Here is a 27,464-nt window from a genome sequence, read left to right as displayed (position 1 = left end):
CCTTCACATGCCAGGACACCAACCGGGCACCCTAGGGGGCACTTGTAACAATTAAAAAAAAAAGTCAAATACCTCCCAAGTCCATAGCTCCCTTTCTTTGGGTGCTGAGCCCCTCAATTCCCCCCCAAAACCCACTGTCCACAACTCTACACCATATAGCCCTTATGGCTGAAGGAGGTACAGTGGGTTTGGGGGGCAGTTTGGAGGGCTCCCATTTACCACCACAAGTGTAATAGGTAGGGGGGAGATGAGCCCGGGTCCACCTTGCTGAAGTCCACTGAACCCACTAACAACTGTTCCAGGGACCTGCATACTGCTGTGATGGAGCTGGGTATGGCATTTGACGGTGGCATACAGGCTGGCAAATAAAGTTGTTAAAGTTGTTTTTTTTGGTGGGAGGGGGTTAGTGACCACTGGGGGAGTCAGGGGTGGTCATCCCCGATTCCCTCCGGTGGTCATCTGGTCATTTAGGGCACTTTTTTGGGACTTATTTGTGAAAAAAAAGGGTCCAAAAAAAGTGACCTAAATTCGCACTAAAAACGCCTTTGTTTTTTCGATTATCGGCCGAAGGCGCCCATCTCTCCTTGGCCGATAAACACAACCTAGTCCCACCTTCACCACACCTCCGACATGCCCCCTTCAACTTTGTTCGTTCCCGCGACTGAGTGCAGTTGAAGACGCCCAAAATCGGCTTTTGATTATACCGATTTGGACGCCTTTGCAAGATGGGCGCCTATCTCCCGATTTGGGTCGAAATCTGGGCGCCCATCACTTTCGAAAATAAGGCTGGTTATGTACCGTTACTCTTCGGTACAATCCATCAAATATAGTGCTTCTTAATGTAAACTAACATGCAAATTAAAAACAAAACACTGGAGCCATTTGACAGTAAACTGAGAAAGGAAATGTGGCAAGGATCTGCATCTCATAGAAAAAATTTGTATAAAAAAAGTGACCAATTAAAAAAGTAAAAGCTGCTGTCTTCCCTCTCAGCTCATATGCTGCACATTTTTAGTTTGGCTACTACTACTACTGCAAGAAAGTTTCTCCCAACCTTTCTGGAGCGTGCGCTGTACAGGCCAGAGGCTTGTCTCCCGGGTCTATCCAGGGCTGCGTGGGCTGCACTGTGCAAGGGATTAAGTAAATAGTGTACTCTCCGGAGTAGTCCTTCCTGGGAAAAGAAGCAGAAAATGGCTGTTACTTGAGTGGTTACTGAGTTACTCTCTGGAATGAAGACTGGGTAAAGGTATGGTCAGTGCCGTAGCGAGGGCAGCTGACACCCGGGGCGGGTCGCCGCTGCACACCCCCCCGGGTGCAGCACGGCACACCCTTCCCCATCTGGTGTGCACCCCCTCCTCCGCAGCGCGTACTTACATCGCAAAGCGGCGAGGGACGGGCGGTAGGGCCGATCCGCCCCGACTGCACGTTGCTGGGAGCTGCGTCGGCTCAGCTGGTTCCCTGCTCTCTCTGCCCCGAAACAAGAAGTAACCTGTTCTGGGGCAGAGCAAGCAGGGAACCAGCGGAGCTGACACCCCCCCAGCGGCGTGCACCCGGGGCGGACTGCCCCACCGCCCCCCTTCCTACACCACTGGGTATGGTAGATCAGCATGTGTTCCATGAAATCCAGAGCAATTCTGACAGGCCTCCAGCATTCTCCAGAAATGCACAATATAAAATAATCTTTGTTACTACACCATGACATGCACGAAGAGAAGAGTCAGTTGTCTATTGTTTCATGCTCAGTTTTCATATTTTTATGGTTCACATATGAAATTAAAGTGGAAAGCAAGGCATGAGAAGGTGATTAATTTTGCCAGGAAGCTGAAGAGCATTCTTAAGCACAATTAAGAGAACAAAGGGGCCCTTAGCCTATGCTAACGTCTGTTAGCACAGGCTAAGCCAGAGGTCTTCAAATTCAGTTGTTGAGGTCCACAACCCAGCCTGGTTCTCAGGATTTACACAATGAACATGTATGAGATCTATTTGCATGCAAAGGAAGCAGTGAATGCAAATAGATCTTATACATATTCATTGTGGAAATCCTGAAAACCAACTGGGTTGTGGACATTGATTATTGGATTTGAGGAACCCTGGACTAAGCTTTTGTAAATGGGCCTCAAAGTTTCCAATTTATTAAATCCATATATGATTCTCAGAAGTCTAGGACTGTGTATTGTTTTAACCATGATCTGAAAGCACTTTAATCTTTATACAGTGCATGAGGCCAGAAATACTCCACCTTCTTCCACATACAGCAAGTAGCTGGCCACATTTAAAACATTAGTAGAAGTTAACCTGTCTGATTAGTGAGTCAAGACAGACTGGTCCAAGGAAAAAATATTTTTACCTATTAATTTTCTTTCCCTTACTCCTACCAGACTACTTCAGAACTTGTGGGTTTTGCCCATCAGCCAGCAGACAGACAGAGATTAAATACTTATAGGCTTGGCCCTATAAGAACACCAGTGAAAATTAGGCAATTTGCTTTCCTTGAACTTGAATAATAAAATGCAAATACAACATCCAACATGAAAAAAATTACACAAAAATTCTTATTCCTTAACTGTAAAAGTATTCATTATAAAACTGAAATAACCCATTTAGTCAGATGTCTGGACTGGTCTGGTAGGACTAAAGGAAAAAAAATTAAGAGGTAAGCATTATTTCTCCTTTCTTAGTGTCCTTATGAGACCAGTCCAGAACTTGTGGGATGTAGCAAAGCAGTCTATAAGAAGGGTGAGACATTGATAATGCTCCTCTGAGCACCTCAGCCTCAAATTATGCTTCCTCTTGTGCAGCCAAATCAATTATTTGTTTGCAAACATGTGAAGTGAAGACCAAGTTGCAGCTTTACAAATATCTAACAGAGCCATTGCTCACAACTCTGACCAAGAAGCTGCTAAATCTGGAGTAGAATGAGTTCTGAGTCCTTGAAGAGGCTGTTTCCCCTTGAAAAGAAAAATAAATTAGTTCCGTAAGCCAACGAGCTATAGTAGCCTTCAGAGGAGCAAACAAGACAAGGCAGCCTCTAACAGAACAACTAACCAGTCAGACCTCCTAAATTTACCGATGACTCCTAATACTTGAGAAGAGCACAATAAACATCCAAAACATAGCACTTTAAATTCTTTTCCATAATCTTCTCCATGAAAGGAAGAACAAGAGCCTTATTCAAATAAAAATAAAAGACTATTTTGGGAATAAAGGATGGAACTCTTCTAATGGAGATCCCCACTTCTGTAAAACAAAGAAAACAATTTCTGCAGGAAAGTGTCTCAATTTCAGAAATTCTCCCAGATGAAGAAATGGCTAACAAGAACACTGTTTTAAGAGTGAGATCTTTAGTTGTTGCTGTCTTAAGTGGTTCAAAGGGAGGAAGTCCCAGAGCTTTGAGCTTGAGGTTCAAATTCCATTCTGGACAAGAACTGTGAAAAGGAGGTTGAATACAAGAAATTCCCTTGAGAAAATTAAGCACATCTGGATTATTTATTTATTTATTACATTTGTACCCCACATTATCCCACCTATTTGCAGGCTCAATGTGGCTTATAGAGTGTTATTATGACATATTCATGAGAGGATATTAGATATAATCGGTGGTAGGACGAAGATATTTGAAGAAAGAGAAGGGGGTGTTAAATAGGGTGATGTAGGAGGTGTAATTAGTTGTGTAGGTAGGTTGTGTGGTGATTTGTGTCTTTAGAGGTTCTTTTTGTAGGCTCTGTTGAAGAGATGCATCTTCAAGGATTTGCGAAAGTTGCTTAGATTGTCCATTGTTTTTAAGGTTGAGGGTAACGTATTCCATAGCTGTGTGCTTCTGTACGAGAAGGTGGTGGCGTATGCTTGCTTGTATTTAAGTCCTTTACAGCTGGGGAAGTTCAAATTGAGGAATTTGCGGGCTGATCTCTTGGCGTTTCTGGGCGGTAGGTCCACTAGGTTAGACATGTAAAGTGGGGCATCTGCGTGAATGATCTTGTGTACGATCGTGCATATCTTGAATTCGATGCGTTCCTTGAGTGGTAGCCAGTGAAGGTTCTCTCTTAGGGGTTTCGCACTTTCGTATTTGGTTTTTCCAAATATGAGTCTGGCTGCGGTATTTTGGGCTGTTTGGAGTTTCTTAATAGTCTGTTCTTTGCAGTCGGCGTACAGAGCATTACAGTAGTCCACGTGACTTATTACCATAGATTGTACCAGGGTACGGAAAATGCTTCTCGGCAAGTAAGGCTTAACTCTTTTGAGTTTCCACATCGAGTAGAACATCTTTTTTGTCGTGTTCTTCACGTGGGTATTGAGAGTGAGGTTTCGGTCTATGGTAACTCCGAGAATCTTCAGGTTTTCTGAGATAGGAAGGGTGCAGTATGGTGTGGTAATAGTGGAGTAGTTGTTTGTGTTGTATTGAGAAGTGAGTACTAGGCATTGAGTTTTTTCTGCGTTGAGTTTTAGATGGAATGAATCTGCCCAGTTGTGCATGGTTCTGAGGCCTTGGTTGATCTCGTTGGTGATTTCGGTTAGATTGTGTTTGAACGGGATGTAGATTGTGACATCGTCTGCATATATGAAAGGGTTAAGGTTTTGATTGGCTAATAGTTTGGGTAGTGGTATCATCATTAAGTTGAAGATGGTAGGTGATAAGGAGGATCCTTGAGGAACTCCGCATTCCGGTGTCCATGGAAGTGATCTTTCGGCATCTGTTATTACTTGGTAGGATCTGGTGGTGAGGAATCCCTCAAACCACTTGAGGACTGGGCCTCCGATTCCGAAGTATTCTAGAATGTGAAGTAATATTCCATGATCAACCATGTCGAAGGTGCTTGACATGTCAAATTGTAGTACTAGTATGTTCTTACCAGTTGCAATTGTTTTTATGAATGAGTTCATTGCTGCCACTAGTAAAGTTTCGGTGCTGTGATTTGATCGAAATCCTGATTGTGACTCATGTAGAATTGAGTGTTTATTTAGGTATTCAGTGAGTTGTTTTGTAACTATACCCTCCATTATTTTGGTAATGAGCGGTATAGACGCATCTGGTCGATAATTAGTTAAGTCCATTGTGCTTTTTTTAGCGTCTTTTGGCAAAGGTGTGAGTAGGATGTTTCCTTTATTCGTGGGGAATAGGCAGTTTTGGAGTCTGTGGTTTATTTGGTCCGTAAGGTCTTTCTTGAATTGTTTTGGAGCGGCTCTTATTAGGCTAACAGGGCAAATATCTAATTTGCATTGAGACTTGCTATATTTTTTAAGCCATTGTGAGAGTTCATCTACTGAGATTTCGTCGAAGTTGGTCCATGAACGATCAAGCTGGGTATTCCCCAGGTTTTGGATCTAGGCAGTCAAGGATTCTTGTATAGTCTGTGGTGTTATTATGTATCATGCGTCGGAGTTTTATGATTTTTTCGTTAAAATATTTCGCTATGTTGGTAGCGGATGGGGTGTCTGTTTTGTTAGAGGTAACCGGTATAGTGTTTAGGAGTTTGTTCACAAGTGAAAAGAGCTTATGTGTATCTTTGTAGTTTGGTCCTATTATGGCTTTGTAGTACATTCTTTTAGTTTGTCTGATTTTGTATTTGTATTTTCATTGCAGCTGTTTCCAGTCATTAAGAGTGATTTCGTCTTTTTTTTTCTCCATATTCTTTCCAGTCTTCTGACCTGTGTTTTTAAGTCTTTCAATTCTTCATTGAACCATGGTATGGAGTTTTTTCTTTTTGAGAATCTAGTTTGGAGCGGTGCTATGCTGTCTAGTATTGCTGTACATTTGTTGTCCCATTCTTGTAGAAATTGGGGTGAGTCTGTAGGAGTTGCCCATTCGTCAGTATAAAGTTCTTGCCAGAATGTTAGTGGGTCTATTTTGCCTCTTGTGGTATAGGTTCTTTTTTCCTGTTTTCGTTGTGACCCTTTTGTTTTCCATGAGAGGGAGGTATTTGCTTTGTAGTGATCTGACCATGGTGCAATTGTCCATTTTGTATCTGTGATAGTGAGGGTGGGCTCTGATGAGAATTTGTGAGTTATAATGTCTAGTGTGTGTCCTTTTTTGTGGGTGGGTTGCATATTAGGCCAGTGGAGCTCCCATAATTGGATGAATTCCTTGCATTCGTTTACGTTATTAGATTAGATGCTAAGGGTGATTTTTCTAAGTAACTTCAGAAACAAGATAAATCTGCCACATGAATTTTCAAGGACCCTAAGATGAAGCCCTTGTGCAAATGAACAAACAACATTATCCGAATACCAGGATTCAGATAATCTCCAGATCCCTGAATAGGAAGTGGAACGCTTTCTAACATGAAGTAAAGTGGCAATCATATCTTTGGAATATCCTTTATGTCTCAAATGTGCAATGGTGTTCCTAGGGTATTTGACACCCGGGGCCGATCATTTTTAAACACCCTCCCCCCATAGGCGTAGACTGGTGGGGGCGAGGGGGGGCAATGCCCCCCCAAACGACACGAGGCGCCGCCGCGCCATTAGTTAAAAAAAAAAAAAACACATGCAGGCACGCGCTCCTCTCCATCCGCTTGGCTTCCCTGCCCTCTCTATCTGCGTCCCGCCTTCCTCTGACATCATTTCCTTTCTGGCGGTACGCAGACAGAGAGGGCAGGGAAGCCAAGCGGACGGAGAGGAGCGTGTCCGTCTACCCCTCTCTCTTCCTCCCTCCCTCCGGCGCAGGCAGCAGTCTTTTCCAGCATTCCTGGCAGCGGTAGCGTTGTACACGCTGCCTTTGGCTCTGCCCCGAAGCCTTCTCTTCAAGTTCCTGTTCCCGCATAGGTGGGAACAGGAACTTGAAGAGAAGGCTTCCGGGGCAGACCGAAGGCAGCGTGTACATCGCTACCGCTGCCAGGAACGCTGGAAAAGCTGAAGACTGTTGCCTGGGCCGGAGGGAGGGAGGAAGAGAGGGGGTAAACGGAGTCACCATCTTGGACCTCGCGGGGGGGTGGGGAGCAGAGGGAAGATGGATGGGACGGAGGGATGGTGAGCAGAGGGAAGGAACAGAAGATGGATGGGACTGGGAGGGGTGGGGAGCAGAGGGAAGGAGCAAGAGATGGTTGGGACTGGGAGGGGTGGGGAGCAGAGGGAAGGAGCAAGAGATGGATGGGACTGCGAGGGGTGGGGAGCAGAAGGATGGACCAGGAGATGGATGGGATTGGGAGAGGTCAGGCACAGCAGAGGGAAGGAGCAGAAGATGGATGGGACGGAGGGATGGTGAGCAGAGGGAAGGAACAGAAGATGGATGGGACTGGGAGGGGTGGGGAGCAGAGGGAAGGAGCAAGAGATGGATGGGACTGGGAGGGTGGGGAGCAGAGGGAAGCCTACTGGAAAGAAGACACTGCATAAAACAGAAGACAATGGGATCAAAGCGAATAGAAAAACTAAATGATCAGACAACAAAGGTAAATAAAAGTATTTTATTCATAATTTATTAATTGAAATGTGTCAGCTTTTTGAAATGTGCATCTGTGATATTTTGCCTGTAAATTTAATTTCCTTCCTCCATATTAGCATATTCATTTGCATATGTATATATGCAAATGATATGCTAATATGCCCCGCCCATTCTTTGCCCCCCCCAAATGAAACAGTCAAACTACGCCTATGCCTCCCCCTCCAAAATCCAGTACTAGGCATACTGAGAATACAAAACACTCAGGACCTACAGAGCAATTCTACCATACCATAAAGCAGTAATTTCTACAAGTCACACAAGGGTGTACCTAGGAAAAGAAAGCATCTTAAACACTGCAGTGAGCACTAGAACATCAATTCACCTATTGTAAAACTAAACCAGCCAGAATAGTACAAATCGTCAATCCTACACAGTCGATGCCAACAGAAAGCCATGCCTTTTCAGACAGAGATGCACCCTAATCCACTATAGAATAAGTAACCACACATTAAAAACAGAAATACTTAGACAAAAATTAAACTGAACCCCCAAGAAGCCAGATTCTGCATACAATGCAACACCAGAGAAACAGACACTGATAGTGATGTATGTCCCCTAGTACTGTGCAAAATATAAAGATAGCAGATGTAAATTTGAAAAAACTAACAAATACCAATCACCACTTTACACATTAATAAATAGAAATAAAACAAATACAGAAAATAGGATAATACCATTTATTGGACTCAGTGCCATAGCGAGGGCGGCTGACACCCGGGGCGGGTTGCCGCTGCACAACCCCCCTGGGTGCAGCGCGGCGCATCCCCCTCGGTGCGCGCACCCCCCGGAGCGCATTCTTACCACTGACGTAGGAAAGGGGACGGGTGGGAGGGCCGCTCCGCCCTGAGTGCACGTTGCTGGGAGTTGCGTCGGCTCCGCTGGTTCCCTGCTCTCTCTGCCCCGGAACAGGAAGTAACCTGTTCCAGGGCAGAGAGAGCAGGGAACCAGCGGAGCCGACACCCCCCCAGCAGCGTGCACCCGGTGCGGACCACCCCACCGCCCCCCCTTCCTACGCCACTGATTGGACTAATACATTTAGCTTTCAGAGGCCAAAACCTCCTTCCTCAGGTCAATAAAGTATAGTGCTGTTACGGTATCCTATCCTGACCTGAGGAAGGGGGTTTTGGTCTCCAAATGTTAGTCAAAATGTATTAAAATTAGTCCAATAAAAAGATTACCTTATTTTCATTTTCTATTTATAAACATTATTAATAGATCTACAATACTATACTTTATCCTAAAGCAAAAAAGGAAAAAAATATTTATGTACAGTTTGTTGTCTCTGGTTTCATTCTCCCACCTGCCCTCCCCAGCCATAGCCCCGTTCTCCCAACTGCCCCCTTCTCAGCCCCCAGGTTCAAAGAAGAGCAACCAAAATGGTAAAGGGAATGGAACTCCTCCCAATTGAGGAAAGGGTAAATGGTTAGGGCTCTTCAGCTTGGAAAAGAGACAGCTGAGGGGGGATATGATTGAGGTCTATAAAATCCTGAGTGGTGCAGAACGGGTAAAAATGAAGCGATTTTTCACGATTTCAAAAAGTACAAAGACCAGGAGACACTCAATAAAATAACATGGAAATACTTTTAAAACAAATAGGAGGAAATATTTTTTCACTCAAAGAATAGCTAAGCTGTGGAACTCATTGCCGGTGAATGTGGTAATAGTGATTAGTGTATCTGGGTTTAAAAAAGGTTTGTACAAGTTTCTGGAGGAAAAATCCATAGTCTGTTATTGAGATGGACATGGGGCAAGCCACTACTTGCTCCAGGATTGGTAGTATGGAATGTTGCTACTAATTCAGTTTCTGCCAGGTACTTGTGACCTGGATTGGCCAACAGGATACTGGCCTAGATAGACCATTGGTCTGACCCAGTATGGCTATTCTTATGTTCTTGTGTATACTGAGGCCACCATGGCTCTCACATTATGAGCGGTGACCTGGACATGGAGGAATGTACGTATAGATACAGTCAGCCAGCCAAACAAACAAACAAACAAACAGAGATTGTACGCTTGGTGATGAGAATTCCCAACCTGATAAGATCAAAGGATACAAAAAGCTGGGAGGATTTCTGATGAGGTTTTGTTAATTCTAGATAGTATACTAGAGCACACTTGCAGTCTAAGGTATGCAGTGCTGCTTCTCCAGCATGAAAATGGTTTAGGAAAGAAGACAGGTAGTACAATGGACTGGTTGAGATGAAACTTCAAAACCATTTTTGGGAGGAATTTGGGGTGAGTCCCCAGTACAACCCTGTTGTGGTAGAATCTGGTGTAAGGTGGATCTGCCACAAGGGCTTGAAGCTCACTGATTCATCTGGCAGAAGAGCTGTTAAGAACAGTACTTTATATGTGAGGAACTTCAGAGAACAGAAATGAAGTGGTTCAAAAGGAGGTATCATAAAAGCCGTGAGGACAACATTCAGATCCAATGCCACTGGAGGTGGTTTGATAGGAGGTTTGGTGTGAAATAAGACCTTCAAGAATCTAACCATCAAGGGATGAACTGAAATTGGCTTATTATCAATTTTAGTGTGAAAAGCACTTATGGTGCTCAAATGTACTCTGAGTTAGTTTTTGAGTCCAGAATTTGAAAGATGGAGGAGGTACTCCATAAGGGTAGGAAGACAGCATATAGTAGGGTCAAGTGACCTAGTTGAGCACCAGAGAAGGAATCATTTCCATTTTAAATGGTAACTTTTTCTTGTGGGAGGTTTTCTAGAGGCAAGAAGTATTACACAGACTTTGTGAGGAAGATTCAATGAATGTAGATCTATATTGTTAGGTACCATGCCATCAGGGCCAGAGAGGAAGAAGGGATCCTTTGTTCTGTGTTAATAGGGTTGGAAAAGGATCTAACCTGAATGGTACCCTGGATGACAATTCTAGGAGAAGAGGGAACCAGATTTGACGAAGCCAGTAGGGTGCAATTAGAATCATGGTTCCTTGGCCTCAGCGTAGTTTAGGGGTTTTCAGCCTAGTACTCAGGGCACACCCATCCAGTTGGGGTTTTCATGATATCCCATTGAATTCAATGGGGATATCCTAAACAACTCGACTGGCTGGGTGTGCCCGGCCCCGATAACTGGGTTGAAAACCTCTGGCATAGTTTAAGAAGAGTTTTCCCTATGAGGGGCAGTGGCAGAAAAGTATAGTAGATCCATCCCCCAGTGGAATAAGAAGGCATCTGGGGCTATGTACCATCAAGAGGTCTTAACCAGCTGCTTTATATTATGAGGTTTACCTCTTGGCAAATAAGGTACCTGACTGTAATATCCATACGTAACACAAAATGCATATAATCTCCATTCTTCTACTAACTTTCTTACCTGCTATAGGAACTGGTGGCCCTCCAGAGCTGATATGGTGAGTCAAAAGTCTGAGCACGCCACACAGGCTGCAGGTCAAACTCAATACCGCCCAGGTGATCGGGAGCGATTATAACAGACTTCACATCTGGAAGGGTGTGGTGCTCCATCACAAACTGCCCTGTAACAAAAAAAGACCATCATGAATACAAATATGTATGTAAAAAATTAATGTACGGTTTGGGGATTGTGAGGTCAAAGCATATCAATTGAACCCCAAACTCCCATTCTTCCAGGCTAATGAAGCTCAACTGGAATGAACAGACTGTGTATTTCCCAGTAACTCCTCTGCACGCTTTCCTTTTATTTTCAGTGATGCTTAACCCAAACCTTGCTCTGCCCACTCCAACCCCAGTTAATCTGCAATTCAGGATATCTGAAAGAACATGCATTACAGACGTGCTCACAGACGTTAGCCCAATTCTTCATCTAACATGCAAAACATATTCATAGATGGATATCTTGAAAATCATATCAGCTTTTGGGAGAAGGGATCAGGCTTAGGTACCAGTTTGTGCAGAGTCCGCTAATGTTTTGGAGGTAGAAATTTAAAGTGTACCCAGTCTTAGTAAGTTGCTACAGTAACAGAGACACTTAAGCTTTCTCTATGAACAAAGGGGGATGGGGGTGTGTGTGTGTGTGTGTGTGGGGGGGGGGTGATATAATAACTGTTGTATTGTTGTGCAATTTATAACAGCATTGGAAAAGTTATCTAATTGGATATTTTGTCATATTGGTTTTTCTTATGTTGTAAAAAATCAAAAAATAAAAACATAAAAAAAAAGAAAAAGAAATTTAAAGTGTGACTTTTCCTTCTGCAACACCATTAAAACTTAAACACTGAGTTATGTTGGGTTAAAATCCTCAGCTCAGCATGTGGCAGCAGTCAGGAAAGCAAACAGAATGTTAGGTATAATTTGGAAAAGAATGGAGAATATAGTTATACTTCTAGAAAGGTACAAAGAAGGTCAATCAAAATGAGAGAATGAGTCCCATATGAATAAATGGTAACCAGGTTGGGGCTTTTCAGAATGGTGTTGGAATGACTAAGAAGGATACAACAGAGGTTTATAATGTCCTGAGACAGGTTAATAGGGAATGGTTATTATTACTTTCTGAAACAGTACTAGGACTAGGGAATACTCTGTAGAAAGTAATTCTTTTTCACTCAACGAACAATTAAGCTATGGAATTTGTTGTTGGAGGATATGGTGAAGGCATCTAATATAGCTGAGTTTAAACAATTATTAGCCAAATAGTCCTCACAGGACTACTACTCATCCCTGAGACAAGGAATGGATCTATTCTTTGGGTCTACTGGATTCTTCCTAGTGACCTGTATTGGTCACTTTGAGAGATAGCATGCTGGTTTGATGGACCTTTGGTCTGACTCAGCATGACATATTTTAGGTTGAGAGGAATTGAGCAGACATAGACATACACTTATAACATAAAGAACACCTTTGGAAATTTGCTGTATTCCATCAAGTTTGCTTTTCTGGTCTTGAAAGGAAATGAGCTGTTTATTTGCTCCAGGTTCAGGTGTGCTCTTGAGTCAGAGTTGACTCCTAGTGACCACATGATTAAGGACCCCCCCCCCTTGTATTTTTCTTGGTATAATATAGGAGTGGTTTCCCTTTGCCTTCTCCTGAAGCATAAATGGGTAAGTGACTTGCCTAAGGCCATAAGGAGCTGCTGTGGCATTTGGGCCTGAACCTTCTGGTTCACAGCTCATTGCCTAAACCATAACCATTAGGCTAGCCCTCCATTCCATGTATATACTATAGGGGGAATTTTCAGACTCTCAAATCCTGTCCTTTATAGTGGGCATTCTTACAATTCATAATAAAATCCTTGCAGAGTGAGGCATATTTCTGGGTGTGAGGGAAGTGACAGAAATAGTCCACAAATTTCTCTGGGAAAAGCAGCTCGGCATCTTACCTCTGAATTTTGCATGAGTTTTAAACTCAATGACAAGGCGGCCATCTTCCCTGATGTAGATCCTTATTATCTGAAGCCTAGCGGAAAGAACACTGTCTGTCTGAATCCCTGCAAGACATGACAAGGAAATGTAAGCAATATGAAAGATTATGGGTACTTGTTTTCACATCATACACGGTCGAGCACCTCCTGCAGTTCCTGCTGTTCCCAAGGGAAGCGATTGGCTCCTCTACCATATTTCCTGTATAAGAGTATCCAGTTCCATCATATGATTACAATTAGGTTTGTATTATATTTCCAGTGGGTAATGATCAATTTCAGGGTTATTGAAATTAGGAAGTTGAAATGTTTGTATCATATAAATATGAGGATAGAGCAGATTTCAAAATTATAATGGTGGGTGATACATTTTCTTGCAAATGTAATATGTCAACAATTTTATTCCATATGTCTCACCAGAAGATTTTTACATTGGAGCATTCATAGAGTAAATGTAGGAGAGAGCCAGGAGACTTATGACACGACCTGCATAGGTTATCAGTTGAGAAGCCACTTGTCTTTAAATTTATAGTAAACCTGAGTTATATTTAACACAAGACGGAACACAGCCTCTTAGCTTAGGAGAAGAGTGTGCCGTGTGATGTCCAACCCTTAAATAAGGACGGGGGAAATAAGTGAGATACCTGTCCTCCACAGAACAGTGTCATAGAAGAAGGAGAACTCCATCTCCGTGTGATGTTCCAGGGAGGCCCAGCCTCTGGGAGCTGTGACATAAATGTAGGAAACATGGAGGGGCACATGCACAGTCAGGAAAGACTGAGCAGAGTCCCGCACCTGCCCAACAAAAAACAAAGGGAGACAAATTAGGTAAGATCATCTTCTGAGAACATTCAAAAAGGACAGGCATGAACTTATTGTGCTGATTTAGGTGTGTGTCCTTGCAAATAATAAAGCAGAGACCCCAGCTCTGAAGTAATGAAGCTGAAATCCTGAATGTTGATAAGTTGAACTGGAGTGTCATTCAGGTAGGGAACTCCCTCAACCGTATCACATGTGGAAATCAGTTCTGGCACCTTTCGCTTGGGTACTTACGTTCACTATATATTCAGTACTACCAGCAATATAACAATGAGGCCTCTAAGGTCTGCCATTGTCCTACAAGTCTTATAAGTTATAAAGAGCACAATGAGATATTTGTAAGGGCTTTCAAGAAACCTGTCTTCTTACACACCAAATGGTGTTCTTCATGAAGTTCTGTGATTGTCATTAATTGAGAAATATCAGCTCTGGATGCTGCAGTCAGAAATCATCTTTCATAGTTCGTATTTCAAAAATACTGGTGCAAAACAAAACGAAAATGGCCACAACAGTTTTGCATCAGCTTTGGAGACATGGCAAAAGGTTTACATTGTTATTCCCTTACGCAATGGTATAAATTCCACCCAAGCAGCTCCTGTAGTGAGTGGGGGGTGGGGAATTTATGTAGCGGGCTCGGTGACCCCGCACTACGGGGGTGGAGGCAGAGTGTTGTCACACTGCCTCCCTTCAGCTTTTTCTAATTAAATTATTTCAGCCTAGGCTCTCTGGCAACCAGGCAAGCACCTAAGCTTCTCATCTTTCACTGAAGAAAGCTGGTGGAAGGCAACGAGGTAACTTATTAAAAGAAAGTGCTGGGCAGACTTCTAAGGTCTGTGCCCTGAGAATGGTAAGGACAAATCAAACTCGTGTATACATATAAAGTATCACATACCATGTAAAATGAGTTTATTTTGTTGGGCAGACTGGATGGACCTTACAGGTCTTTTATCTGCTGTCATTTACTACTATAATTGCTGCACTCTGCCTCCTTTAAGCTTTGGTGGTTGGGGACAGTCCATCCCAATCCCTTCTACCTCCACCACCACCCTAAAGGCCCCTCATTTGAACTTATATCGCTTCCCTAATGTCTTAATTCTCAAGTGAAACAAGCTAAGGACCAGATTCACCGATGCTTTCTATATATACTATGTCAGTGGAGAAAGATCTCAAGGAACTGGGCTACAAGGCTTTCTCTGCTTCTTTATGTAGAAAGATACACATTTCTTTCAGTTATTTAAACACACTACCTGAAAATCTGCTGTTACAGATCCCCCACAGACGTCGATGAGCTCCGTCATGTCATAATAGGCGTCAAAAGTCCAAAGGCAGCTCTTTAGGTTCAGGTGTTTATAGAGTTGGATTGTCTTGGGTTCCCTCATGCTGGGGTCAAACTGGTATGGGCGATCGTAGCCAGGACCTATGGCAATGCTGTCATAGGTCACCTCATCCAGGAATCCTGCTTCTGAACAAAACGTGAGATGGGAGGAAGAGAAAGAAACCATGAGAGAAAGAAAGTGCATCATTTAGTGCTAAAACTATGGCAGCTGTCATTTTAGTGATTAGAACTGAATCAACACTGAAGCAAGAGTAACTGGCCTGGCTCTAGATTTTGTTGTTGTTGTTGGTTTTTTTTTGCAGTTAATTGTAAATGGTGATTGGAGGCAAACAGCTGTAACCATTGTGGAACAGGGAAATTCAGACTGAGGGGAGGAGAGAGCACACTGCCAGTGCAGGAAAGCAAGCTCATGTTCAGGAGGAGCCAGAAGATCCTCTTGAGCTGGAGGAGAGCTCACATCCTTTTGAAATGTGAAGCACACTAACAATGGCAACATTTGCTACCAGTGGGGCTAATTCTATAAAGAGGCTCCTAGTTCTAGGTGGCAAGAACGCACTTAAATAATTCTACTCATTTACTCGCATATATAAACACATATGAGCATCCAAGATGCAGATGAGCGTTCGCATGATTGAAACGTGGGCACGGCACACAATTAAGTGCATAGAGTATATAACTCTTGTAATGTACATACATTCTTTTGCAATCTATATTCATTCTAGGCAACTTACTCTAGTTTTCTATAAAGAAAAGAAGGCGCCTACCTTTTTTTATAGGGCAGGCTCAAATAGGCATGTTCTCGATGCCTAGATCTCAAAGAATTTTCCTTAGTAACAGAGAAATGGTAACTCAGCCAAAGTGGGACACTTATGAACAATAACACTATGACCACAATTTCAATGATAGACGTTATTGGTCCAAGCAGTCCAACAACAACTGGCTGTTCCTGTTTCTGGTAGTATCTTAGTTTCCCACTCTTGTTGCATTCCTTTCAGTGGCTGCTCTTTTCTAGAAAATATTATGAATGTCCAAAATGGAAAGAAAAGGAGAAAAGCAGCAGGACTGCCTTACACATGCTTGAGTACATGGTAGTATTCCTCCATGTGAATAATAAGCACATGGGGTGGGGGAGAGAGGACGGTTATTCAGAGCAGTGCTGTATGGCCAGTTCAACACTAACCTAATGTCACTACTTGGACATTACTTGAAAAAAACTGTACCCTAATTATTTTCCTCTTAGGGGGGGTGGTTTCTAGTATTAGGCTGCTGCTCTTTAATCAAGGTCAGAGCTGCCTCTAAATGCCATGAGGACTTTCTCCATAGCAGTCCACTCTATGGAAACCTGGCTAATGTTGAGGAAGGAGCAGTTAAATCCCATTATTGCCCCAAAATGATGTGGTAATCCTTGGATCATGTAAATAAGCATTTCCAGACTTTATATTAGGTTCTATTTTTTTTTAGGCTTGACTGATTTCAACACTGCATATAAAGAGTGGGAAAAATAAAGTGATTCTCCCAACTTGGACACATCACCCAAACTACCCTGGGTCAAATTTTATAAGTATTTAAGACAGTGGCATAGCCAGATGGCTAATTTAGGTGTGCCTGAGCCCAGAGTGAGTATGCACGAAAGTTTCTCTTTGCCCTTGCTCTCCCCTCACTCTTTGCCCCCTCTCGGCCCCTCCACCCCACCTCCTCCTTGAGCAGCCAAGATACTTTTAATGCTTGGCAGTAGTGTCTTTGAGTTGCTGCTGCCACCAAACCCCCAATTTGTGAAACTGAGCACGCAAGAGGGACAACAGTAGCAGTGGCTTGGCTCGGAGCACTGTTGCAGGGGAGGAGGCTTTCTACTGGTGGGGCTTGGGAATCTCTGCCAGCCTCAGTAATGGTACACAAATTTTGGGTGGGCCTGAGCCCAAAGTGGGTGACTACACCACTGATCCAGGGGCGTATCAGTGTGGGGCCACAGGGGCCTGGGCCCCCACAGATTTCACCTTGGACCCTCCTACCGCCGTCACCTACCCCCGCCGAGGTCCGCTTCCTCCTACCTGCCGGTGCCTTTTACTTCAGCTGGCGGGGGACCCCAACCCCCGCAAGCCCAGCCGAAGTCATATTTAAGTTTTCTTCCTCGTGCTGTGCTGTAAAAGCTGCATCCCTTCCCTTCCAGATTCAGCAGGCAGGAGGAAGCGGACCTCGGCAGCGGCGGCGGGGCTATAATATGCCCCCTCACTCTAGCCCCTGCCCCCCCTACTGCTGAACCTCAGATACGCCCCTGCACTGATCTAAGGGGACAGGCTTGATATTCCACCTTTGTGTGGTTACAATCAAAGTGGTCTACATATTATATACAGGTACTTATTTTGTACCTGAGACAATGGAGGGTTAAATAACTTGCCCAGAGTCACAACGAGCTGCAGCTGAAATTGAACCTAGTTCCCCAGGATCAAAGCCCACTGCACTAACCACTAGGCTACTCCTCCATTCCTCTAAGGAGTGGATATAAGGAAGCAGACTGTGTGGTTATGCAGTACTGTTAAAAAGAATGTCTAAGTTACGTGGGTTGCATCATGACTGATGTAGTAACTTTGTGTCACAGTCACGCCCTAAAGCTCAATCACAGTTTCCTAATACAAGCATAAGAGTAAAAATTTTTGTTCCCCATACAAGTAAGTTGTGCACAAAAAAATGAGTGCTATCATGAGCGAGCATGTGGGGAGCAAGCATATTGAATCTGTGCTTGCGGCAGCTATATTTTGTGCATAAAATATTATATCAGCCCTCAGAGTTGCATATACTATTCGATGTATAAATAGCACTGGAATACTGTGCACAGGGTTTTAATGCAAACATATTATGTGCATGTGCTGATATGCTACGTGGTGCATACTCATCAATATTATTCTGTGCAGAATAATGGTTCATCTTGTGGTTGGTTAATGATTTGTAAAAAATAGAATGGCATTGTTAAGCTTGTATATTAAATTTCAATACTTTGATATTTGGCGCTGGGATTTCTTTCAGCACTTATCTCTCCAGTGGTCATTTAGGGCATCTTTTGGCCACTTAGTCATGATTGAAACTGGTCTAGTCAAAATCATCTTAATTTTGGCCCTTTTCATTTTGCTCCATTATTTCAGAAAAATGTCTCGCCAAAAACAGGCCCCCAGAACCTCCCCCCTTTGAAATTTGGACAAACTGTGGAGCAAAACGTTTAAAATCAGGGTGTTGAAAACTGTAACTTGGATGATTTTGAGAGAAAAACATCCTTCTGCCACCTTATGACGTTTTTCTCTTTTGAAAATGAGCCCCTTTATTACATCGGCCCCTTAATAAGTAAATAAGGTACCTTTTATTATTCTCTGTCAGAGGGTTCCTTGCTATGTTATTGGCACCATGCTCACATTTCACACAGGAAGAGCTACAACCCAATACTGTAGTTCACAGAGACATTACCTGAGATACCTTTGAGGTCCTTGATGGTGACCAGGTTGGAGCAGATGTGCTGGTGTCTATAAATGGACTCTGAGAGTAGAAAATTCAGGTTGTGGAGTGGCATGGTGGACACCAGAGGAAGCATTCCATCCTGGTGAGGAATCTGCACAGCAATATGAATTCTAGGGAAAGAAAATATTGGTACAGAAATACTTTCTTAGTAATAGTTTACCATAACAAACTGAATGTGGAGACTGAATCTGCTCTTCTTGGTGACCTTGTTAAATATGTCACTGACCTATCTGAATTCAGGAAAACGTGGGAGAAAAACAGAGAATCTCTAAGTGAGAGAGGAAGGGACTGTACAGCTTACTAGTTGGTATGGATGGGCAGACTGCATAGGCTGTATCAGGGGCGTAGCTAGGTGGGGCCACGGGGGCATGGGGCCCCACAGATTTAGTCTTGGCCCCCTCCACATTCGACCCCCCCCCCCGCCACTTTTGACTCTCCCCCCGCCGCAGCAGCAAGGTACCTTTGCTGGTGAGGGTCCCCAACCCCCGGCAGTCTTAGTCTTCTTCAGCGCTGGGCTCCGGTGCGTTCGCTCACTTTGATCTGTGCTGTGAGTCCTGACGTCCAGCACAATGTCAGGACTCACAGCACAGATCAGCGAAGTGAGCAAACGTGCCGAAGACCGGTGCTGAAGAAGACTAAGGCTGCTGGGGGTTGGGGACCCCCACCAGCAAAGGTACCTTGCGGCAGCGGGGTCGAAAGTGGCGGGGGAGGGTTGGCAGCGGCGGAGGGTGAAACTGGCGGGGGGGGGGGGGGTGTCGGCAACTGGGGGAGGCGGGCTAAAATGTGCCCTCCCACCTTGGGCTCTGGACCCCCCTCCCGCTGAGGTCTGGCTACAACCCTGGGTCGTATGGTCTCTATCTGCCATCATTTTCTGTATTTATCTGTTTTTAAATACAATTAGCTCAATTGCCAGCTATGAAGACACACTCTGCAGTGGAGATATCTTGCTAATTTATAATGCTATGTACCCTTAGGAGGAAATCTACTTGCAAAAAAATATGCCAGCTGATATTCAGAGCAATTTAAGTGTACAGAACAGGCTCCGGCTGGCTTAAATCGTGGTGAGCCTCCCAACCGCTGTTATTCAGTAGCATTAAACCAGGCAGCATTCTGAATATTGTCTCTGACTGCCCATGTTAAAAGTGGGCAGGTCAGGGGTGGTATAAGGGGCGGGACTGGGGAGGAGTCGGGGGTTATGCGGGTGCCGGCAATATTCAGTGCAAGGACCCACATACCTAACCCGGCCATGTTAGGACAGTTTTTGAGCTGTTCTAAACTGACCAGATTAAGTATGTGGCTGGGACCTGCATAACTTAAAAAAAAAAGTTTTCCTCCCCCCAAGCCCCCATGAAGCAGCCCGCCTTCTTCCTTTCCCCTTCTCTCCAGCTCACTGCCCTTCTTAACCCCCCAACATCCCCCAAACCCCCATATCCCCCTGAGGTCTAGGTAGGGCCCCCAGGCCTACCTGTATCCTTGGTGGTCCAGTGGGGGTTCTGCAAATGGTTTCCACAACCTCTCACGGTTGCTCGCAGTAAATACTGAGAGTTTCCATGAGGGAAGGGAAATGGGACCTGATATACCGCCTTTCTGAGGTTTTTGCAACTACATTCAAATCGGTTTACATATATTCAGGTACTTATTTTGTACCAGGGGCAATGAAGGGTTAAGTGACTTGCCCAGAGTCACAAGGAACTGCAGTGGGAATCGAACTCAGTTCGATTCCCACTGAGAGGTCGCAGCAGCCATTTCTAGAAGGCAATCGCAAGGGGGCAGGAGCGAGTGGGCTTTGCTTTTGCCCCCATCCACCCCACTGGACCACAAGGTAGGCCCAGGGGATTTTCGGGGATGGGGGAGGGAAGGAGGCAGGCTGCTTTGGGGATTTGGGGAGGGGTGGGGTGAATTTTAAAAAACGGTTACATGGATCCCAGCCGATATTCAGCTGGGGCCCACATATCAGTCTTCTGTGGGCCCAGACTGATAATCCTCCAGGACCCGCATCAGCCCAGTATGATTTAGCCCTGGATAATCAGTGCCAGGGCCCACACGTGGCAGTGCACTGAATATCCAGGGCTAATTTAGCCAGCCATGATCAGCATTTTAGTTCAAATATGTTTATGACGTTGTAGTAAATAATCACAACAGCATATAAACTAGACATTCAACAAAGGCATAATACTCCTCACCCTTCTCCCCCTGAAATAACAAATACAATTACCAGAAATACACTTAACAGCCAAAAAAACAATATAAAAACAGTAATATTAAAATATACCAACCAAGTATCTGTCATGTTACTGAGAAAATGGCCATCATCAAGGTGGAGAACACATTCACGCTAGAATTTATTCAGGACATATTGGCTAATCCTATTAAGCCTACAAAATGTATCATAGGATCTTAACATCCCCAAGGTAGTCAGTTTTAATCAAAGGACTTTAGAAGGTAATTTATTGATTGTAGAACAAGGAGAAATTAGATCTTACCTGCTAATTTGCTTTCCTTGAGTCTCTCCAGACCATTCCCAATGAGTAGGTAATATGCACTCCTACCAGCAGAGGGAGACTGAGAATTATTGAGTAGTGACACCTGTATAAAGAGCTGTGCAACCCTGACCTGCTTAGTATTTCGAATAGCTAAGCACCATAGAAAAATCACTAAAAACCCAGAAACAGAAAACATAACATAACTAAACTCCCTTTAGGAACCCTCGGAAGGAAGAGAGCACCAGACATCCAACCAAACAAGACTGCGACTTCACAGTAGCCGAACAACTGAGGGATCCTCTCCCATAGGCACCTGTGCAGGCTCCCCCAGGTTCTCTGCATCCCAGAGATCTCCCTGATCTGCATCCTCAGAGAATGGGAGCTCTGACCTGAGGGAAAGCACCACCTCCAGGTCCTCCCCAGCTGCAAAACGGGCCTTCTTGGCCCCAAGGGCCCGCCCAAGCAGCCATTCCAGGCCATGGTTGCCAGGGGATCTCCCACAGCTTTCACAGGGAGCCCCCTCTTCAGGCAAAAAGCCTGATGAAGTAATAGAACAAGTTCAGGGGAAAAAGAGAGGGGACCGCAGAGGGCGAGAGAACTCCAACTTGTAACCTTCAGTAAGATATCTAGAACCCACTGGTCAGATGTGATTTTGGTCCACTCCTCCTGAAACTCCTGAAGACGTCCTACCATTGGAAGACGAGAAGAGTAGACTAGTGTCATGGAATGCCTAGCCACCCGCCTGGGGCTACCCCGCGGCCACTTAGAGGGTCTATCCCCAGCACAGCTCAGGTCTGCCTGAACCTGCCGCTTGTGCTCTACACTAGCACCCTCCTCCCACCAACTGGGTCTCAACCACCTCTGGGCGAGTCTTCCACTCTCAAGGTATTCCCCAGCGATTTCTCGGTTACTGGGGCCATATTCCCAGTGGTCCCATAGTTCCTAGAAAACACTCACAGACCCAATACACAAACCCTACTACCCCGGCCTTACTCAACAATGACAAGAGCCCTACATTAATAATGAGACCCCCTCTGAAGGGACACCACCTTGTAACGATGGAGGGGCTTCTGTATTTCAATGACTCAGAGGGCTATGCTGAAGGGTTACCCATATCAGACAGGCCTCTGAGGAGAAAACAGACAAAGAGTGTCCCAAACTAGGGAAAGTGGAAAGATGGCGACCTGAAGCTCGTACGCTCAACGGCCCAGCTGTTCTCTGAAGTTCTGTCTTTGTTTAAATTTCCTCTCTGCATTTGCAGTTACCTTAACTGAGAGGAAGGGGACAATGGGGGGTCAGCTGCCGATGGCCAGCGTTTTGTCCCCTGTGCAGCACGTGTGGGACCGCTGCGCGACAAGCTGTCCACAGATGACTGGGTTGGTGAGTTCTTTGATTAGCGCCGGCGAAGGAGCGTTGATGCTCTTGGACCTGGAAACAACTTCATTGCTCATGAATCATTTAACCACCATGTCCAAAGGAGGGTTGGAGTGAGTTAGGAGTGTATGTTGAAACGGAAGTCGTTTACAGCTGAACCCATGTCGGCGGTGCCACTCCTAAACCCGAAAGAGTTATCAGCTTGGAGTTTTTGGCTCCCATGGAGGTTACATTGAATATCATCTGGAAGGCGCTCCAGGACCTAACGGTGGTAGTAAATAATTTAGCTTCAGATATAATCTTATTAGTGAGCCACATGGATAATCTAATTGAATCCTTTGAGAATGAAAAATTGATATAGCAAATGAAGTTCTACAGGAGTAGGAAACAGTTAAGATTTTGAAAATGATAATAGACCAGAAAAATTTGAACAAAATGAATATTATTACAGATGATTAATATCGAGATTGTTGTTTTCCCAGAATTCCGGGTATGACTCCTAAAGTTTTTTCCCTCTGAAATGATTCCTCTTAGTATATTAATTCAAAAGGAGTGACACCTGTGATACTGGGATTACTTTAATCAGTGGGAATTGGATTAGAGACTCAAGTGTTTGTATTGTTAACAATTTCTGGTTTTAAAAGAGAAAAAAATGAAATCAGGTGTATTATTTCCACTAATATTGGACAATAAGAATGTTTCCAACGAAATAAATTGACTATACACCGTTTTGGGTTTGAAGAAGCCAACCAGACGATCAATGTGGAATAATGATTCAGATAAATAATAACTGGGGATAATCAGGTTAATATCACATTTTCTTTGTTTACTGTTGTTTAATTGATCTCCTTGTCTTGTTTCACTCTCCCTATTTTGTGGTCTAAGGAAGAGTATAGAATTACCTGATTGAAATAATTCTTGTGTGTTATTTTCTCTGTATTTCTGGCAAGTTATTTTAGTGCTTGTAAAATTAAGTTGTTATCAATAAAATTAAAAAAAAATGATAATGTGACTTCTGCACAAACTCTCCTCACCTCTGGAATACTACTATTAAACTGTTTGATAGCATCATTTAATCAATCCTCTTCTATGGGTATGAAATCTGGGATCTGTCATTATCCCAGTCTATACAGAATTGGCCAGAACACAACAGAAGTCCTACACCTCCAGTTTTGCAAACAAATACTCCACACTCTATCACAATCTTGCCAGGTGATGTGAGATCCCTCTCACCTGTTGGGGTGCTCCTTGTGCTTGACATCCAGATACTTTAGAGTGGCTACAAATGACTGTGCCTGGAATCCCCTGGCAGTGCCCGCTACCACAGGTGTATGGCAGATGGCGCTGTCCGTCCCTATGGATACTACGTTGCTTCTTAATGGTGTCCCCACGTGTCCTGCCTTGTCCACTGCTTTGGCAACGCACCGTACATGGAAGCGCCGGCTGAAGTAAATGCTGTCCAGCACCTTATGGTAAGGAAGACAAACAAGAAAGTTGAACGTGTGTTAAATACTCATCCTTATGGCACCATCAGACCAGTATCTTCTGAATCATTACATTCCCCAAAATATTCAAAACCATTTAACCGGCCAGGGATGGCATCTGGCTAGTTAAATGGTACTTAGCCAGCTATCCAGCCATATTCAGCAGAAGATAGCTGGCTATCTCCCACTGAATATCCCTGGTCAGTGGATAGCAGCTAGCCGGTTATATTGCGCAATATAACTACTACTACTTAACACTTCTATAGCGCTACAAGGCATACGCAGCGCTGTACACCATACACATAAAGACAGTCCCTGCTCAAAGAGCTCACAATCTAAATAAGACAGGAAACAGACAGAACAACTAAGAGGTAAGGGGAATTAAAGAGGAGGGGATAAAAAGTACAGGCAAGTGAGCAGTGGTTAGGGCTCAAAAGTGGCATCAAAGAGGTGGGCTTTTAGCTTGGACTTGAAAACAGCCAAAGACGGGGCTAGATGTACGTGCTCGTGAAGTCTATTCCAGGCGTGTGGTGCAGTGAGATAGAAGGAAATATCCGGGTAGCTGGGAAAATTCAGTGCCAGTTAAGTGGCCAAATGTGGCTGCGTGAATAGGTGGAATATCTTTGGCCGGTTCAAACTCAACCGGCCAAAAATAAACCAGATGTTCAATGCCTGTCACCGGAAACAGCCTGGCATGAAATATCTGGGCTTGGTGCTGACTGTGGGAGGCAGCCCGGCTACCTACCACAGTCTGAATATCGGACACATTATTATTAGGCAGCGGTTACTATATTCACAGCAGCCTACTCTGCTTTACACTCAAAAATGTTGTAAATCACCTTGAGCTAAAAGTGGAAAGGCAATCTAGAAATAAAAGGATTACTAATATAAATCTTTATTCATTAATACAGGTATACGCAAACTAAAGCCTGTGAGCCACATTCAGCCAATCTTCCCCTTCTTTCCAGTCTGTGAGCAGATTCTCCCATCTGTTCCCAGTCTGAGGGCAATGTCATTAAGGTACAAGCCTTAATGCCATGTTTGTTATAGCATCACAGTCGACTGAGAAAGTTACAAGCTCCAGTGACGGAACATTGTATAAATTATGGACATATTTTTAAAGGCTTGATATGGAGTATTACTGAAAAAGTACAAGTGGGGGCATGGAGAGGTAATTTCAATGACTGACTTAACCTGTGCAAACAATATTATATTTTTCTCTGAATGCACTCTGCTGAGTGGCTCATTCTTATTTGAATTTTTCTACCAGTTAGTTATTCAGAGATATTTTATTACAGGCTTTTGAAGGCTTGAATAGAGACTGAAAAATGATGTAGCATGAAACAAATGGATAACAAAGTGGTAATGAAGGACCTTTTTCTCTTTTTAAGTGACAGTGGGGCTCATTTTCAAAAGAAAAAAATATCCAAAAAGTGGCATAAATCTAAATTTGGATGTTTTTTTTTTCACAAAAACATCTAAATTGGTATTAACAATTTTTAGACATTTTTCTACGGAGTCCGTCAGGAAGTGTGTTCAAATCACAAGGGGGCATGTAAGAGGCATGATAAGGGTGGGATCTTGGCATTCCTAACACTTGGAAGTTTTTAAGTCATAAAGGAAAAAACCAAAAACACCCACAACTATAAGTTGGATGTTTACCGTCTAGACCTGTTTTATAAACGAAAAAGCCACAACAAACTACCCTAAATGACCAGATGACCACTGGAGGGAATCAGGGATGACATCCCCTTACTCCCCCAGTGGTCACTAACCCCCTCCCACCCCTCAAAAATGTGATTAAAAACATTATTTACCAGCCTCAGATGTTATACTCAGGTCCATCAGAGCAACATGCAGGTCCCTGGAGTAGTCTAGTGGTAGGTTGTGAAGGAGAGGACCTGGGGGTAGATAAGATGGAAATGGAAGAGGAAGAAGGGAGGCGGCTCACGAGCAGACGTAGGCAGAACAGAGCCTTGTCTCCATTCCATCCCCAGAGCGCGAGAGAAGTATTAGTGCCCCCTAGAAAAGGGTGGAGAGAAAAGGACTACATTACCCAGCATCACCCAAGAGAGAGCAGAGAAAGGTTCGTGACCCCTACAAAATGGAGGAGAGGAAGAGACTACATTTCCCAGCAACCTCGGGGAAAAGCCTGGTACAGAGATTACCTTCCCCAGCAGGAACAGGGGGAGAACTCTAACAAGGAAAGGGTGGTGCCCCTGCAGGGTAATCAAGGGAAAGAGGAACAGCTGCAAAGTGGGTGGGACGGTGAGCCCATGGAGTATCAAGAAGCTGGGCAGAGAGAAAGGGAGGAGAGCGAGGAAGAGCCTATGGACCTCTCAGCCTGGGCTCACTCCTTAGGTAACAAAATAAGAGAGCAGGTAACCTCATGGTATGGTAGCTGGGCTAAGAGAGGGAAGAGGAAAGGTCATGTGGGAGGATGGGTCAGTGCTTAGAGAGAGTGACCCAGATGGGTGGGGCCTTTTCATTTTCCAGAGCTCAGGCTGTGCTTGAACTGTGAGTTTAAAGAGTTCTGGTTGAAGAGGGATGAGAGATTTTCTCGGAGTGGGCTGAGCCCCAGCAGGAGGAAGGAGGAGTGTGAACTGTGGCTAAAAAACCTAAAAGAAGCTGAAAGGGTTTTGAGCTGTGTGCTGAAGCCTCAAGAACTGTGTTTGTTTTTTTTGCTGGAACTGCTTGCAGTGTTTTGCCCCCTCCCAAGGGAGAGAAAGGGAGAGGGGGAGGGAAGAAAGAAGACCCAGGGCTATAAAACTGTCTGTAAGGAACCAGCTGGGTGCTGGAAGCCTGGGAGTTAAAAGTTGTTTTTTTTCCTTGCTGTGGTTGTACCCCTGAGAGGAGCAACAGGGGGAATTGGGAGGTTTTTTTTTCGCTTCGAGTATTTTGTCTTTTTGAACTGCTGGACTGTGGGATCCCAAGCAAAATAAAGAACTTGTTAGGTTTGCTTTGAAGTTGATTTCTTTGAGCCCTGCCCGTGGACTGCAGTGAACCAGGAGATGGGGTAGCCAGGGTGAAGGGGAGATCCTGAGGACCTTCAGGCGGAAGGGAGGATCTTCACAAGGTGCAGTGCACTGCAGCTAGGTGGACCCAGGACCATGCCTCCCCCTACTTATTCAACTTGTGGAGGAAACTGTAAGCCCTCCAAAAACTCACCAGAAACCCACTGTATCCACAAATAGGTGCCCCATTCACCCATAATGGCTATTGTAGTGGTGTACAGTTGGGGAAGTGGGTTTTGGGGGGCTCAGCAGACAAGATAAGGGAGCAACGGTGAGATGTGTACATGGAAGCATTTATTTGAAGTCCACTGCAGTGCCCTCTAGGGTGCCCCATTGCTGTCCTGGGATGTCTCTGTGGCCAGTCTACTAAGAATGCTGGCTCCTCCTACATCCCAATTGCTTAATTTTGTGTGTTTTTCACTTGGACTTTTTTTTTTTTTTTTTTAAACGGACCAAAAAGAACACATAGAGCACAAAAACATCTAACAAATAGCCATTCCCCCCCCCCCAAAAAAAGATATATATATTTTTTGAAAATGGCTATATTCTCCACTTGAAATTTGGACAGTTAGATTTAGACGTCATATCGAAAATGCCCCTCAATGTATTACTATTGCACTGAAGGGACACTGTTGACTTGCACACACTGTTTCTTACTCTAGTTATC

The 27,464-nt window shown here is 44.2% G+C and overlaps 1 protein-coding gene across 1 annotated transcript in view; it reads right to left on the bottom strand.

The window, feature by feature from the left end:
- The window catches only part of FRAS1 (Fraser extracellular matrix complex subunit 1), a 689,426-nt gene that overhangs the window by 18,399 nt on the left and 643,563 nt on the right, over positions 1-27,464 (bottom strand). Inside the window, 7 exon segments of the mRNA XM_030190549.1 lie at positions 1,055-1,171; positions 10,765-10,924; positions 12,745-12,852; positions 13,428-13,578; positions 14,850-15,064; positions 18,392-18,552; positions 23,533-23,765. Of these exon segments, the coding sequence (XP_030046409.1) occupies positions 1,055-1,171; positions 10,765-10,924; positions 12,745-12,852; positions 13,428-13,578; positions 14,850-15,064; positions 18,392-18,552; positions 23,533-23,765 (1,145 nt within the window).

Source organism: Microcaecilia unicolor, chromosome 2, assembly GCF_901765095.1.
Source record: "Microcaecilia unicolor chromosome 2, aMicUni1.1, whole genome shotgun sequence".
In the NCBI taxonomy this organism is placed as follows: Eukaryota; Metazoa; Chordata; class Amphibia; order Gymnophiona; family Siphonopidae; genus Microcaecilia; species Microcaecilia unicolor.
Note: the sequence above shows the minus strand (reverse complement) of the source record. Positions and strands in the feature narration are given on the sequence as shown.